Consider the following 17,295-nt stretch of genomic DNA (forward strand, 5'->3'; position numbering starts at 1 on the left):
TTTAGAAACAAAAGTGAAAACTTGCTTTAATATTGTGCTTGATTGTCTGGAAAAAAAAAGCTAGTCCCTTAATTTTTTTTTTTTTTTGCAGAATCTTTACAAGTCAAGTAAGGTGAAAAGTACTGGTGTGTACAAATTGCACATAGGGATTTGGCAACATGGGTATTGATTCTGTTGCTGTGCAGTGGTCACGCCACAGTTCATAAAAGAGAGTGCAAAGAACATCTTTCAAACTAATGAGGGAGTAAGAGACTCAGTGATACTGAAGTAGATAGAGCTGAGCTTTAACATGATATCATGTAAATGTATAGGTATATGTAGGCCAGAGCCTGGTGTACACATGCTAACAGAAACATATACTGCTTGCATGCAGACGTGCACAAATATACACAGAAAAAGTGCAAAACATGCAAAACAAAAAGTGGGATTAAAACATATGATGGGTTCAATTCAGCTAAACTCATTCTGATTGTCAAGGTCATTTATGTACACACATCCAGTGCATGGACAATAGTGTGTGTTCACCTGAACATCAATCTTCAGACAAGAAGAGACCACATTCCCATGTTGGTGGGGGCTCAGGGTCCGAAGCTTTTATGTTGCTATTGTCTTCTGATGTTTAACTCATGTTAACATCACAAATCTGAGCAGCTGTTTTCATTTCTAAGCTTCGTGATTGACCTATCTGACCTACACAGACCGTGGATCACCAGGGACCTGTTTCAGTAAGCAGGTTTTGTGTAAACTCTGAGTCAGTTAACCCTGAAATGAGGGAAACTCTGGGTTATCCGTTTCAGCGGGGGAGGTCACTCAAACCCAAGAAAGAGGGGTAACTCCAGCCCGTTTCAGAGGGAGAAGTTACTTTACCTCTGAGTCAGTTACTATGGTAACTCAGTTACTATGGTGAAGCTAACCTGGTCGGGAGCAGGCTGACTCCGCCCTCTTTCAGAGCCAGAAACGCCGTTTCATTTCCTCATTCTTTCATTCAGTCCGTATCATGCCGTGTTAAGATTCACCATTTGTCAGAATAAAAATCCAGGTTGTTTTAATATGACATGTTAGGGTGGCAATACTACGGCGTATAGGACAAACTATTTTATCAAACATGGTGTCTTTTAGTCGAGCCTCGGTATGAAGGAGCTGCATTACTCCACAGAGAATTAGAGTCTAAATTAAATGTTTATTTAAAGGTGAAAGGACATTTAGCCTATCTGTGTCGATACAGCTTTATGTTGAGGATAAAGTTAATGCACATTCAAATAGACTCTGAATGAAGTTAACTTTAAATCTACATGAGCCTATTATGTTCTTATATTTCATTTTGAGCTGTTTAAAAGTCTCCTTTCTTCTGCTGGATTACATCTTAATGAAAATAAATTGTAGGTTTAATAGCCTATATAACCCATTCCACCAGATTTGACCTGCAATAGGCCTATAATAATTCAGATTAAATATTAAATGAATAGACTTCATTACACGCCAACGCGAACAGCTGCTTTCTCTTACATCACTTCTCTCTCCTCTGCAGCAGTGTTCCTTTTTTTCCTTCTTAAAACCTGTTCATATTCTCCGTATGGCCATATGAAGATAGACTTTTTTTCGAGATGGTTAAAATAGGAGGATCTCTTTTTTGTCACCTGTTGCCATGGTGAATCGTAGAATCAGGGTTCCATTCATGTTGGCTTTTTATCATCATGGTGCACCTGCGCTGCACTGAAAGAATTGTAATCCACGCCCACCCATGAGATGGGCCCTGTGGTGTAATCTGTTGGTATTACAATGTGCTCTTATTTTGAAGGACACACACGTTCGTAACAGGTAGTTGTTGAGTTAACGAGCATTCTACAGAGATTGTCATGAAGGTGAAAATGGCAATAAAAGGCACACATAAATGCTCTATGAACCGTCTGTGGGAATCATTTACACGCAACACGACATGGTGTCAGAAGTGTTGCAGCTGTGACGAGTGATTGCAGAGTGAGTTGCGACAAGAGTGTTTTAAGTCTCTTTGCATCCACATGATGGAAGAAGACGACGACGACGTTAGCATGCCACAGCTAGCAGCTAGCGCACCTCCGAGCGCACCTCCGAGCGCACCTCCGAGCGCACCTCCGAGCGCACCTCCGAGCGCACCTCCGAGCGCCACGTTCACAATTCAGCCTCCAGAAACGTTTGATTTTTCAAAACCACAAGACTGGGAAAGGTGGATACGGAGATTTGAAAGATTCAGATTGGCCAGTAACCTACATCTAAGCTCTCAAGCTAACCAGATGAATACATTGATCTACTGCATGGGGGATGAAGCAAACGACATCCTACGGGGACAATCTTTATCCGATGCAGAAAGAGGACACTACAGCACAGTTAAAGAAACTCTCGAGACATACTTTGTGCCCAGGAAAATATGAGAGAGCAAGATTCAATCAAAGAGTACAACAAACTAACGAGAATGTAAACTCTTTTATAACTGCATTGTATACCCTTGCCGAAAACTGCAATTATGGAGCACTTCACGACGAGTTGATAAGAGATCGCCTTGTGGTGGGCCTGGGAGACACTAGTCTAGCAGAGAGAATGCAGTTAGACAAGGATTTGACGCTCAAAAAAGCAGTCAACATGGCCAGGCAGTCGGAAGTGATAAAAAGACAGCAAACAGACCTCAGGGGAGGAGTAAAAAATGAAATCAATGCAGTGACATCAAGGAACAGGAAACAGAAACTGCCCATTTCAAAGACCCCAAATCAGTTTAAGCAAACAGCAACAAAGTTAAGAACACCAGTGGATCGTCAGCCATGTTACAGATGTTGAAAGCCCACTGCTCATGGAAAATGGCAGTGCCCTGCTAAAGATGTGACATGCCATACCTGTGGGAAGAAAGGACATTACAGTAAAGTGTGCAGATCTGCAAAAGCAGTGCATGTGGTTGACACAAACACCAACTGCAATGACACACCCTTGTTCCTAGGTACAGTAGATGCAGGCACAGACCCATGGTATGCTGACATAACAGTCAGAGATCACAAAGTTAGATTTAAGATAGACACAGGAGCTGATGTTTCAGTTATTCCAGCTCAGACATACTACACTATTGCAGAGAGATATACCTATTTGGCTAAATCAGACAGACCACCATTTGGTCCAGGTGGTACACCACTTTCTGTCTTAGGTATGTACAGAGAGTCACTATGCAAAGGTGAACATGTGATCCAGGAAAATGTGTACGTAATTAAAGACTTACACATAGCTTTGTTAAGTAGCGCAGCTAGTGTCAAACTTAACCTTGTAACCAGGGCAGACAGCAATGACAAAACTAAGATAGTAGCATCTTACCCAAAACTGTGTCAGGGCTTAGGAATGCTACAACAGCCATATTCTATAAGCTCCAGCCTGATGCTATCCCTTTTTCCTTGGCAACACCAAGATGTGTCCCAATCCCTTTACTGGGTAAAGTGAAGGAGGAGCTTGAACGTATGGAGACTACGAGTGTCATCTCCAGAATCAAGGAGCCAACAGACTGGTGCTCTGGTATGGTTCCAGTGCCGACAATGAAGGACACAGTACGCATCTGTGTTGACCTGACCCATCTCAACAAAGCAGTGTGCAGAGAGAAATACATCCTGCCTTCAGTAGAGCAGATGCTTGGATCTCTTGCAGGATCTCAGGTCTTCAGCAAACTGGATGCTAACTGGGGATTCTGGCAGATCCCTCTGTCTCCTGAGTCAGCACGTTACACAACCTTCATAACTCCCTTTGGACGCTTCTTCTTCAACAGGCTGCCCTTCGGCATAGCCTCAGCCCCTGAACATTTTCAACGGAGGAGTTGTATGTCACATGGACGACATTCTCATTTGGGGGAAAGACCAACAAGAGCATGACACCAGACTTCACACAGTGTTTGCAGCTTCCTCGGGATGGTAAATCAACTTGGAAAGTTCATTCCAGGTCTGGCTGAGAAGGATAAACCCCTGAGAGACCTTCTCTCAAAGAAGAATCAATGGGTGTGGAGCTGTGCGCAGCAAAAAGCATTCGACCTGCTAAAGGATGATCTAACATCACTTCCAGTGCTGACCCTCTACGACCCCAACAAAGAGCTAAAGTTGTCAGCAGATGCGTCATCATATGGACTTGGTGCAGTCCTCCTACAAAAGGAAAAAGAAATGTGGAGACCTGTAGCATACGCCTCTCGTTCCATGACTGAGACAGAACAGAGGTACGCACAGGTGGAGAAGGAAACGCTAGGTTTGACATGGGGGTGTGAGCGCTTTAGAGACTTCCTCATTGGGAGACATTTCTCTCTAGAGACGGATCACAAGCCACTCGTTAGTCTGTTAGGCCAGCAGGCACTAACTGAGCTCCCTCCCAGGATCCAACGGTTTCGACTCCGGGCAAAGATCTGCTCACTGCAGATACTCTTTCACGTGCACCGTTCAGTCCAAATACATGTACAGACACAGACAAAGATCTGATGGAAGACACCAACATCAATGTGAATTAAATAATGAATGGCCTGCCTGCCAGTTCATCGTACATTGCAAACCTGAGAGAACAACTGAAAGAAGACAGCGTTTGCTCTGAAGTCATCTCATTTTGCTAGAGAGGATGGCCTGATCGCAGCCATCTCACAGGTCCAGTTAAAGCCTACTGGCCTGAAAGAGCAGTACTTACCGTGCATGATGGGTTGCTACTCAAAGGCTCCAGACTGGTCATTCCCACAGCGATGTGCAACTCGGTCTTAGACGCATTACATGAGGGGCATCAGGGGACGACTAGATGCAGAGAGCGAGCCAGAGAAACTGTATGGTGGCCCGGCCTGAGTAGTCAACTGAACGAACTGGTGAGAAACTGCCACACATGCTTCAAAGAATGAGCAAACTCAGTGGAGCCACTATTACCTAGTGAGCTTCCAGAGCGTCCATGGCAAAAAGTTGGTGCAGATTTATTCACCCTGAATAACAGTAATTATCTACTAGTGGTGAAATACTACTCAAGGTTTGTTGAGATTACAAAACTAACACCAACACGATCACTCGACACGATTGTGCACCTCAAATCCATCTTCGCAAGATATGGCATTCTGGAACTGTTCTACAGTGATAATGTATCTCAGTTTTCAAGTCAACAGTTCAAAGACTTTACAGCAGATTATGGGTTCACACATTTCACAAGCAGCCCGAAGTTCGCACAAAGTAATGGAGAGGCAGAACGCCATGTCCAGACTGTGAAGCGACTGCTAAAGAAGGCTCGAGACCCATACCTGGCTCTCCCGGCCTACAGAGCTAGGCCATTGTCCAATGGTTATAGTCCTGCTTACCTTCTCATGGGACGGAGGCTTCGCACTCCTGTGCCCCAACATCCCTCTCAGCTGACTCCAGATCTTCCGGACAACGCAGCTGTTACGGTTAAAGAAAGGGAGAGGAGGCGGAAGGACATCGAGGTGTTCAGCAAGAGACACTGTGTGAGGGAATTAAGCCAACTCGCACCAGGACAACCAGTGTGGGTCACGGATACAAAGACTCAAGGCACAGTGGTTTTGTCTCACTCCGCTCCTCGATCATATCTTGTAAACAGCCAGACAGGCACCATCAGCAGAAACAGACACCATCTCGTTCCACTGCCAGAGACTACCATTCAGATACCCAGCATACCCGCTCATCAAGAGACTCCACAGGTTATCCCAGAACAGCTAGAGTCACCAACTAAGACTACAAAGACATTAACACCTGCCTTTACAAAGACTAGGTTTGACAGAGTGGTTGTAAAACCCCACAGACTGAATTTATAAGTTTAAAGAGTTAAAGAGGAGTAAAAGCATTTAAGATTTGATGTTAGGAGATGTTCAACCTGAATGTTAAATGTGAAATATGCAGAAAAGCTTAATGCTGAATTTAAAGTTTTGATTTAATATAGACATGATGTTCAGTCTGTAGAGTTTTCAAAGAAAGGGAGATGTGGTGTCATCTGTTGGTATTACAATGTGCTCTTATTTTGAAGGACACACACGTTCGTAACAGGAAGTTGTTGAGTTAACGAGCATTCTACAGGGATTGTCATGTAGGTGAAAATGGCAATAAAAGGCACACATAAATGCTCTATGAACCGTCTGTGGGAATAATTTACATGCAACACGACAGGCCCCACCCATGGTCCACCCCCAGGTATATATGTGGCTGAGACCGTGTGGCTTTTCTTCGGCCATTCCCGGAGTCAGTGGGGCCCACAGCTTAAAGGGCTGCGCCTATACTAATAGAATCTGTTCCTGCAGCAGCGATGCGAAATGCTGAACAACTTCCCACACGGCGAGCAGCTCCATGCCATTTACGTGGAGAGAGATGTGAGCTGGCCACACTCCCCCCACTGCTCGGGACAGACACCCCTCCCCACCGTGAGAGAGATGCGTCTGTGTACACCGATATATGTGACGTAGCTCTTCCGAGGGGTAGCCTACTCCCGCTGACGTCACACCGGGGTTTCCCCAGTGGGCCAAGTCTGGCCCAACGGACAGCGATACACGGAGCAACCGCCTGCAGCACGGGGTCGATCTGTAGACAAATAAACCACCTCTGCAGCCGTCTCATGTGGAGGAGGCCCAAAGGAACCACCGTATGAGCCGGCCCCATCATGCCCAGCAGCCGCATGACAGTTAGCAGACCTGATGGGACCTGTTAGTCAGTCTGACCATCAGCCAGTCTCGGTCTGACGGAGGGACAGGACGCTGCCCAGACCCCGCGGCCCTCACTCCAAAAAAGGCAGTTAAATTGGCCTCCAACGGAGGTACCTGAGGAAACCCCCGGTCTGTGAAGCCCTCCATCTTTGTAATTGAAGCTTAGGTGGCGACCGGAGCTCTCAACGATTCCGGGTCCGCTGCTGCCCAGTCCTGATAAGGGATCAGAGCCGGGAACTGTGGCCACACTGGATCCTGTCTGATCTCCCGGAGGAGGGGAAACTCCCCCGCCATCTCAACCTGAGGTCCGGACTCCCGGGCCACCCGGGCAGCTCCCGGAGAAGACCTCCCACCAGCGGCAGGGGGGTGGGTGGCCGTGTTCCGGCCCGAGGCAGGACTCAAAGAGGGTATGGGGGTCAGTGGGCATGATGTAGTTAGTCTCACCTCTGTCTGATTACCCCATGTCTATTTAGCCTCTGTGTTTCTTGCCCTCTGTGTCAGTTCATTGTCGTTCTGTTTCTATGTCAGTTTTCAGTGTGATGAGATGTCAGTTTTTCCTCGTGCTCCTGTGTGGCGCTCTGTTTTTGATCCCTATGTTTTTTCGTTGAACATTTGAAAGTAAGTTTTTGTTTTGCCTTTAGCCTTTTTGTTGAATTAAATTATTTTGGTTATTCTGCACTTGTGTACACCTCCCTTGTTTTCCCACATCTGTGACAGTTGTCTGTCATTTTGACGGACAGGGTCATAATCTATAACGAGCCGTCATTTTCATTTCTTGTATTTTTTATGATAATGAGATATTGCCTATTTTTTTATTAACTATTTAATTTAGCATTTGATAATAGAAACAAGTAGATCACACATTACGTTTAATTTGCAGAACAATCTTAGGGCACACTCACACTAGCAAAGTACTGTGCTTAAGCATGATTGTCCACCCCTCCCCATTCTGCCGCCGGCCTGCACTCACACTGCTCTGGGACTAACCGGGCCTGAGCACGGTGACCTCTAGTACATGACGTGGTAATACAATACATGCATGGCTTTATGTTATTATGAGGCATGCTCAGTTTACAAGACAGGCGGACTTGACTTACCTTACTGAAGTAGAAATTTTGGGTATCTATACTTTACTGGAGTAATTATTTTTCAGCCGACTTTTTACTTCTGCACCTTACATTTTAAAAATAGCCTTGTTACTCCTATTTCCTTTCGGCTTGTCATCGTTCAAAAAAACACAAAAAAAACAAAAAAAAAAACCTTTCCAGATAAATTGTGCCATCTGGATAGTGAATTTGACCATACAAGGGTAATTGTTACTAAGCCTGCCCTTTGTACACCAATTTTCTTTGTTTGTTATCTTACATCTGTTGCCCTCACAGATTCCTGCAGCTAAGCTTGGATGTACATTTACATTCCAATAAAGGCTATTGATAACATGCCTCTGAAGTCTGACTTTTTGCACCATTACAATACTTATAGACAACTAGTCATCATATCTTCCGCTCCATGAAACACATGTTAATGCTCAGTAGAACCCATATATGGTTCTTTAATGTATTTGCATTGTACTAAAATGCGTTCATTTTCAATGGGCATAAATGCGGCTGAAACAGGTGCATCCCAAATATTTCAACATTAACATTTTAACATAACATTATAGTCATTATGGCCTTTAGAAAAATGTTTTTTTGGGGAGGTGGGGTAGTGCACTATAGACCCCTGTGGTGCGGCCTAAGCTTTTGTCCTTAATGGCATTTTTTCCCTTACATTACTTTTACTTTTATACTTGAAGTAGTTTTGAAACCAGTACTTTTACACTTTTACTTGAGTAAAAAACTTGAGTTGATACTTCAACTTCTACAGAAGTCTTTTTAAACCCTAGTATGTATACATCTACCTGAGTAATGGATGTCAATACTTTTGACACCTCTGGAACTGTAGCGTGCCAAAGCACACCTCTTCGAAGTGTGCCAGGGCCAAGCCCGGATTGGAGCATTCAAACTACTCAAAGGAACTGGATTAGGGCACGGTACGGATTGCCTCATGTGAGCATGCCCTTTACTTAGAAGTAAAATAAAGTGAAATGATACAGCAATGAGAAAGTAGTGAAATGTAAACGGTTGCCCAGGGTGACAGACTTAATATTTCATGAAATCATAAAAAGCCAGAGGTGTTCAGCATGCTTTCATCACTTCACATACATTCCTCAAGAGCAACCTCAGGATCTTTTGTAATGCCTTGTACATACTGGTGAAGAACTGCCGGGGAAAGAAAGGATCATGTGATGTATCATTCTTCTCAGATAATACATCAAAAAGAACAATCAGGGACACATGACTACACACAGGATGAGAAGAGAGTGTGCCTCTCCTTCAGTTGCACAGAAAAAACTCACTCAGACTGGATTGCCTGTTCATCATTTGCTTCCGCTATCTTCTCTGTTTTAAGTTCTTATTCACAAGGCATAAAGCGCTAACACACCCATGAAGTGATCCTGCTCCATGGAGTTTGCTCTTGTTGTCCCCAAACTGAGTAAACCCTTGGTTATATTTAAAAAAAACAAAGTCAAAGTAATATTAACAGACTTTATAGATTTATTTTCAAGTCACACAAAGGTGGAACTGTTTTCCTAATCACTGGAAAGTTTGTGCGTAACAACCATTATCAGTAGCAGTTGATGTTCATGTTTCACTCTCATTGTGTGTGGCTGTTAGTTAATTAGACTCTTATTGCAATGAGACTGATTTTCATAAGGTGTGTGCTGTTACATCTCCAGTATCCTCTTGTCTTTACCACAGAGTAAGTATGGATACAGTTTATCACACGTGCTACTAAACAGCCTTTGTTTACATTCACAAAACTCCTGAAAATGTCATGACATGTTTGGGGTGATTTGCACAATGTCATGTGACTACTGAGCAACCAGAAGAGGTGCTTCATATCTTTTCTGCTTGCCAGTATGTTCTTAAACCACTTATTCGTTAGTAATTAGTTCAGTTACTCACAGCAATGACATAAAAGCAAAAAAACGGTCTTCATAGCATTGACTCCTCTGTTTCCATCATGTCTCGTCTGAGGAGACAGGAAAAGTCTCTGTTGGGAGATGTTTATGTGAACAGGCAAAGATTTCAGGGGAAGCCATTTTCAAGAGTGCATTTGTGAAGAGGCTCGTGAGTATTGTGTTTTTAAAAAGTCATTTTCAGAAACTCCTGGAACTTTGTTGAAAAAAGTTTCAGACAGCCTGCCCCAGTTGTCTTTAATTAGTTGTTCAAAGGGGAGGGAGGCATTTGTAACAGTTAAGAGTGCGAGCCCCATGAACAGAGGCTGTAGTCTTTGAGAGCGGGCGGCCCCGGGTTGGAATCTGACCTGTGGCTGCATGTCATTCCTCTCTCTCTCCCCAGGTTTTTTTTCTTCTCTAAAATAATGGCATAATAAGCCCAAAAATAAATGGTAAAAATAGAGGGGATGAGGGATCTCAGGAGGAAGGACACTGTTGCAACGACGCTAATATGATATTGTTCCCTTTATTTCAATGCTAAGAGTAGCTGGACATATGCATTATATCTTATATATATATATTATGATATGAGTCTGTGGTCGTGCTTCAGGCTGCAGGATATAAACGTCACCATCCTCTTCCGCTCAGTCATGGTGATTTCTTCCTGATTATTTCCTGTTTTTTTCTCACATCAGCTAACTCTGACTTGACACAGGAAATTCAGTAGGGCGCTGGCAGTAACGGGTACGGGTAAGGTTGGATAGAAAAAGTCAGCTGCTTGAGTTTGTTCATGCAGCTCACCCTGAACATTTCAGGAAGTTTTCAGGAGTTTGTGCCATTGTGAAAGCGCCAAAAGTTAAAGAAAGCCAGAATGAGATTTTTCATCATAAAACACAACTTACACATGTACAGTATGTACAGGACAAGACCTATACTCACAAAAGACATGCATGTTTGTCAATGTGACGCAAACATAAGGCACTGTTTACAGCTACAATGACTAAACATAGTGTGTACCTGGCAGCTGGTGTTTGATGAGAGAGCCAGTCCTTCTTCTCTTAATGGGGATTCTCTACTGGAGCCACTGGAGTCTCCATTATAACCCTCCTCACTGGTCACATCCTGAGGCCAGCAGTACTGAGATGGAGCAGCATGCACTCTGCATGTAGACTACACACACACACACACACACACACACACACACACACACACACACACACACACACACACACACACACACACACACACACACACACACACACACACACACACACACAGCTGTAGTAAAGGTTTAAAAAAAATGTGAAGAAACTGAACAATCTATCTTATTTTTGACTAAATGATGGAAGAGACAACATGCTGGTGATACACTTATCTGACTCACATGTGTTCCTCTCCCTGAGAGATGTAATCACATGAAATGATATAACTATATCAGCAATATAACAAAGAGTACAGTCAAGAGCTGCTCTTTATGTAAATTGAAAATAGCTTTTCAATGGATTTGGCTTTTTTTGAATAAACAAAATATAAATCAAGTAGAATGGTGAACAGAAAGGCATGAACATTTATGTCTCATGAGTATTGAGGCATTTGGAAGCTTTAGGGAAGAGTAATTATAAAAAATGAACAGATAGGATTGGATGAAAGTGGCACACTATGTAATACACGTGTTGCATAGATATAAAGCAACATAGATCAGCATTACGAGAGCACCCAGAGCATTTGTTGGAATAGATCCACACACGGAGTACAAGCCAGTATATTTTCAGTGGCACAGCAGGAGAAAAGTGAGTCAGGGAAAAGTACACATGATGTGCTCTAAAACGAGTTTAGGAGAAAGTAGCTTCATATGAAGAATGAAGGGATTCTTCTATGTTCATGCTCCCTCCAGGCAGTCCACACAGAGGTGATTATTAAAGCAGCCACTACAAGTCAAAGCTCAAAGGTTGAAGCAATATGCAGGTGTAATGCCGAGTAAAGCTCGGATCGTTGGTTGAAGGCCTGCCATTGAATTGAATTGAAAATTTAATTGAATTAAAGCATGCAGAGAATTGCATGCCTGACTCTTCTAGTGGAATAACCTTCTCTGCAATGTGTGTTATCGTTGCTGCTTCACTTGAGGAAACATCTCTTCTAATTTAGATCCTGATGTCATGATAGCGAGAAAAGGTCTCATTATTAGCTCAATAATAACATGAGCTGATATGCCACCCAACACCTCGTAGGCCAATTCATTTCAGTTAAGTCTTCTCAGTTTGCATTTGTCGACATTTTAAACACAACACAATTTTCACCATCATTCAACAGAAGTCTTTAACACATAAACATTCACTTCATTAGTGTTTATTCACTACCAATAGTTTATACTGTAGTTTATAAACTACAACTATAGGCTATCTGTGATTCCCAACCTATGTTCTTTGGAGTCACCATAACTAGTGCTCACGTCAGGAGGTAATCCCTCTGGTGGCTGAAATGAGTAACTGCAGCTCAAGAAATAAAATCCAAAATAATCACAAACATTCATTACAATTGGTATGATTAATGTGTATATACAATTGTAATTCCTTTCATAAAATGACTTATTCTCAGCAGTTCTGACTACATATTTGTGGGTGTCACAGAACCAATCAAGCCAAATGTCATCACATTTAAATCAATACATGGCATCAATTAAAAAGAATATTCACTAAAATCTGAGCTCTATCTACCTATCTGATTTTGTTCCCAGAGACTTTTGTTTTGACATTTTTACTTTTCTTCCTTGACACATGACCTCCCCTCTCCATTCCTTAAATCATTTAGGTAAAAAAGAAAAAAAGAAATGACAGAAAACTAAATTTGACCGTTTTTCAGAATTGTGCAAAAAAGGGCAAACAAGCCATTTCCTAATTTTGACTGGTCCGTGTACATTCAAAGAAACAAACTGCCTGAATGTAAACGGACCCTAAACCTTTAAAGTGCCTTTACCTGATTGTGACAACCAGGCCGGTTAGGAGGAAGCTGGAGAGACTCCATCTAGTAAGTCTGTTTTTTATTTAACAGTCATTATAGTTTTGGTTCCATTTTTTAAATGGATATTTTCTCCCCTTCAACATAATTTCCTATAATGCATCACTATGTGCACAACAACACAAACCTCATGATAACAGAGGAATGATGAAATGAGAACCAGGATGTGGTACCTTGTTTCCCCTGAGGGCCAGGTCCAGAGCCTGCTGACTGGACGAGTTGGCTGAAGAGGGGATGTATGGGACATTATAGTCTTCATCGGGATACACAGGTACTGACAGTCTGTTGTCAGACCATGTTCTTGTTGTACACTACAAGACAGGAATGTTACAAAATAAACACATTGCAGGATATGTGAGACAGCAGGACTTTAAGTCTGTATTTTGACCAGTTGTTAACTTCCTTCCATCTCTCTCTACACAACCTGCAGTATGTCTGGTTACCCTGGGTGTGTCCAGGCTGTGGACCCGGCCTGACGGGTTATGGTGGGTGGGATGGGGGTTGTGGATGATCAGGCAGCAGTTGCGCTGGTGGTTATTGGTGCTGTCACTGCAGGAGCGGGTCATGGTTTTCTGTGCTCGTTGAACCCTAAGCTGACTGAAACTCCTCTCCAGACAACGCTCACATCTCTGCAGGCTGTGAGAGCAGGCCTCCAGTCTACGCATCCCTGGGACAGAAAAATGTAGTTTATTTCATTATATTAGTTTATTTGAATCAGGGACAGTGTACAAAATAAAATGTTAGTCTCAGAAGAGAAGAGATGCTTTGTAGCAGATTTAGCTAACTAGCTAATTTCCATCTGTTGTCCCTGGGCAGATGATGTAGTGAAGGGAGGGTTTCTAAAGACAAATACAATAAATCACATAATGAAATCAAAGTTCATCTGGATTGGAGCTTGTAACTTTAAAACTTGGGATAAGAATAGGGAGGTAACTCATCTGCTGGTTGGTCAAAGAGAAATTAATATTCAGACCAACTGATTAGTCTTAATGTAAGAAAACACGATTTATTTAAATATTCTGTAGGTAAGCGACATAACTTGGTTTTCCGATGGTGGCCAAAGTAAGCAATGCTGGAACTGCCAGTTTTGGGTTCTTTCAGCAGGTTAACAAACAGACAGCATATCGGTGCTAAATGTGGTTACATATTGCACTGCTGGATTTGTCAGTATAACCAGACTCTCTGTTTTCTAGATCAAAATACTGCCAGGCCAGGCTGCTCCTATCCAATGCTATCTGTTCACAGGGCATCAGAGCGGGTTGAGCAGGCCCAATAACCAGAGCCACAGCCAGTCATTAGGGGCTACATCAGAGTAACATCCGACCGGCTGTCAACATATATAAATGTTAGTCATTCGTTTAATGGACTAGTTTTTCTGGTGCCGACTCGACGCACACATCTTTGGTCTGCAGTTACAAAGTGTTATTTTAGCAATGAGTAAGATTCTTTGTTCCACAGTTCAAACTCTATAATCAAAGTATAAAACATAATGAAAGTTCAACTTAAAACACATCATCTATTATAACAAGATCTGTTAAGTGTAACACTTTTTTCTCATAGTCCACTGCACAGCTCCTATTACACCTTTTATACATTTTGTGTTTTTTATATTTTATATTTTTAAATTCTATTTTATATATTGTAATATCTTCTTATACTGTATTATTTAAGTTGTTGCTAGTTCTGCTTTATTTCCTTGTTAATTGTTTAGCACCAATACACCAAGTCAAATTCCTTGTATGTGTAAATGTACTTAATAACAATAATAATTATAATAAATGTTATTTATAAACGCCTTTCAGGACACACAAGGACACTGTACAACAATCAACATTTTTAAAAACAGCGATGGATAACAAAAACAGCATACAATAAAGAAATGGAATTGTGGACAGTGGAATTGCAGTTTAAAGTGTCAGAGTGAGTAAGCGATCTTGAACAGATGGGTTTTGAGTCTGGATTTGAAGATGGGGAGAGAGTCAATATTGCGAATGTCCGGTGGCAGAGAGTTCCAGAGCTGGGGAGCAGAGCAGCTGAAAGCTCTGCCCCCCCATGGTGCTGAGGCAGGCAAAGAGCACGGTGAGGTGGATGGAGGAGGAGGATCTGAGGGAGCGGGCTGAAGTGGCGATGTGAAGGAGGTCAGACAGATATGGAGGGGCAAGGTTGTGGATGGCCTTGAAGGTGTACAGGAGGAGTTTGAAGATGATTCTTTGCTTCACCGGGAGCCAGTGGAGTTGCTGTAGGATGGGGGTGATGTGATGGTATGAGGGGGTTTTGGTGACAATACAGGCAGCAGAGTTTTGAACCAGTTGGAGCTTATGGAGGGACTTATGAGGGAGGCCGAAGAGGAGAGAATTACAATAATCAATACGGGAGGTGACGAGGCTGTGGACAAGGATGGAGGCAGTATGGGGGGTGAGGGAGGGGCGGAGACGGTTGATGTTTCGTAAGTGGAAGTATGCAGACCGGGTAATGTTATGATATGGGATTTGAATGATAGTGTGCTGTCGAGGATGACACCCAGACTCTTAACCTGAGGGGAAGGGGAAACTGAGGAGCTGTCAATAGTGAGGGAGAAACTGCCAACTTTGGATAATATGGGCCGATAATAATAATGCCGACGAGAAGGATCTCAGTTTTATCACTGTTTAATTTAAGGAAGTTTGAGGAGAACCAGGATTTTATTTCAGATAAACAAGAAGTGAGGGAGGAGGGTGGAAGTGTGGAGTTTGGTTTACTGGAGAGGTAGAGCTGGGTGTCATCCGCAAAGTAGTGGAAAAGTATATTGAATTTACGGAAAATATTGCCAAGGGGGAGAAGGTAGGTGATGAAGAGAAGGGGCCCCAGGACAGAGCCCTGGGGCACACCTGTAGTGACTGGGGAAGGCGCAGATTTGAAGGATTTGAGCTGTATGAACTGAGTGCGGCCTGAGAGATAAGAGTGGAACCAGGTAAGGGGCGTGTGAGTGATGCCAATGGAGGAGAGTCTACTGAGGAGGATGGGGTGTGAGATAGTGTCAAAGGCTGCACTCAGGTCAAGAAGGATGAGGATGGAAAGTAAGCCGGAGTCAGAAGCAATGAGGAGATCGTTGGTGATTTTTAGTAGAGCAGTTTCTGTACTGTGACGGGGGCTGAAACCGGACTGGAAGGGCTCATAGAGGCTATTTTGATATACTTGGCAATAAACCCCGATTCTGATTCTGATTCTGGTTGTTAAACATTGATGAAGAGTTTTATAAAGATTTATAAATCTTTAACAAAGCAGTACACATATTAATCACTTTTATAAAAACACTAAAACCTACCTCAAAGAAAGCACTCTTGTGAATGAATAGCAGGTTTACTATTTAAAAAATAAAGTTGATCAAAGGGTTGTGAAATAATTCACAGAAATGTGAAAATCCAACTTAAAAAAAAGCATTGAGACAATTTGTTCATGAGAAGAATACCCGAAGTTCCAGCAAAGCTGCGGACCTGAACAGGCCTGTGTATGTGACAAGTGGCAAAAGAATGATGAACAAATCAATATTTCACCATCAATACTCCACTGGCTCCGATCCTTCCTCAGTTTGCTGTTCTCCACTGCCTCAGTGATGGCAACATTCAGCTGCAGCTCAGATACCTGTGACACAAAGAAGCAGTGATGATCATTAAATACACTACTTAAGGACATGAAGAGTACATGAGCAAATATAACATCCTTGTGAAAGAATAAAATATATTTAATTTTAGCCTTAAAACCAAAGATATGGCTACTTATATCAATCAATCAGTCAGTCAAACTTTATTTATATAGCACCTTTCAGACAAATTAAATTGCAGTTCAAAGTGCTTTACAAGAGTGCAGAAAAGTTATTGATGACAAAGTAGTTTATAAAATCATTGAGAGACTAATGCACACCAATAAGAATTAAAAAATATATATATATAAAAATTAAAAAATAAAATACGACATATAAAAGCAATAAGATATTAAAATTAATACATAGGAGAAGAATATTTAAAATTGTAGTAGGATAAAAAAGACAAAACAATAATGTTAAGTTTTGAATTTATATAAAAGGCAGACTGAATAAATTAGTTTTAAGACTGCGTTTAAAAATCTCAATATTCTCCTCTCAGACCCTCAGGAAGGTTGTTCCACAGTCTCAGAACAACCAACAATTATAGCATAGCAGAAATCACACCAATGTTCCCACCGCTCCGTGGACCAGTTCTGATGCTCCTGTAGCTCTTTAACACGGTCTGTTCTAACACCTTCCTATCAATACAGCAAAAACCCCTCATAATGTTTTGGATGATTGGTGTACAATTCATACACTGAGGCCAGAGGATGCTTTCTTGGGGCTAGGTGTCAATACTAACTAATCCAATTCACATGTAAACACACGCTGCTAGCTGTGCCACAGGGAGAATTATTGGTTCAGTATCTTGTCCAACAACACTTGGACATGCAGACAGCAGGAGCTGGGTTCATGTTTCTCTGAAAGTCCCTCTGAAACTTGATGGGTTTTATAAGTTCTCATTTCAACCCAAGACTGTGAAAACAGAGTTTAGAGGACTGCATTGAAATACAGGATGAATCCCATTTTGTAGCAATGCGACAAGGAATCACTTCA

General features: G+C 42.3%; 1 protein-coding gene across 2 annotated transcripts in view; it reads right to left on the reverse strand.

Annotated features, from left to right (window-relative positions):
• The window catches only part of il16 (interleukin 16), a 55,596-nt gene that overhangs the window by 13,161 nt on the left and 25,140 nt on the right, over positions 1 to 17,295 (reverse strand). The window contains exons 15-19 of one of the 2 annotated variants that reach the window (XM_065953216.1): positions 16,211 to 16,298; positions 13,121 to 13,344; positions 12,851 to 12,988; positions 10,680 to 10,832; positions 8,866 to 8,922 (exon numbers count right to left, since the gene is read on the reverse strand). In XM_065953216.1, coding sequence (XP_065809288.1) covers positions 8,866 to 8,922; positions 10,680 to 10,832; positions 12,851 to 12,988; positions 13,121 to 13,344; positions 16,211 to 16,298 — 660 coding nt within the window. The remainder of the gene's footprint in view (positions 1 to 8,865; positions 8,923 to 10,679; positions 10,833 to 12,850; positions 12,989 to 13,120; positions 13,345 to 16,210; positions 16,299 to 17,295) is intronic. The other variant, XM_065953217.1, reaches the window with a different exon arrangement.

This window comes from Labrus bergylta, chromosome 3 (genome assembly GCF_963930695.1).
Source record: "Labrus bergylta chromosome 3, fLabBer1.1, whole genome shotgun sequence".
Lineage (NCBI taxonomy): Eukaryota > Metazoa > Chordata > Actinopteri > Labriformes > Labridae > Labrus > Labrus bergylta.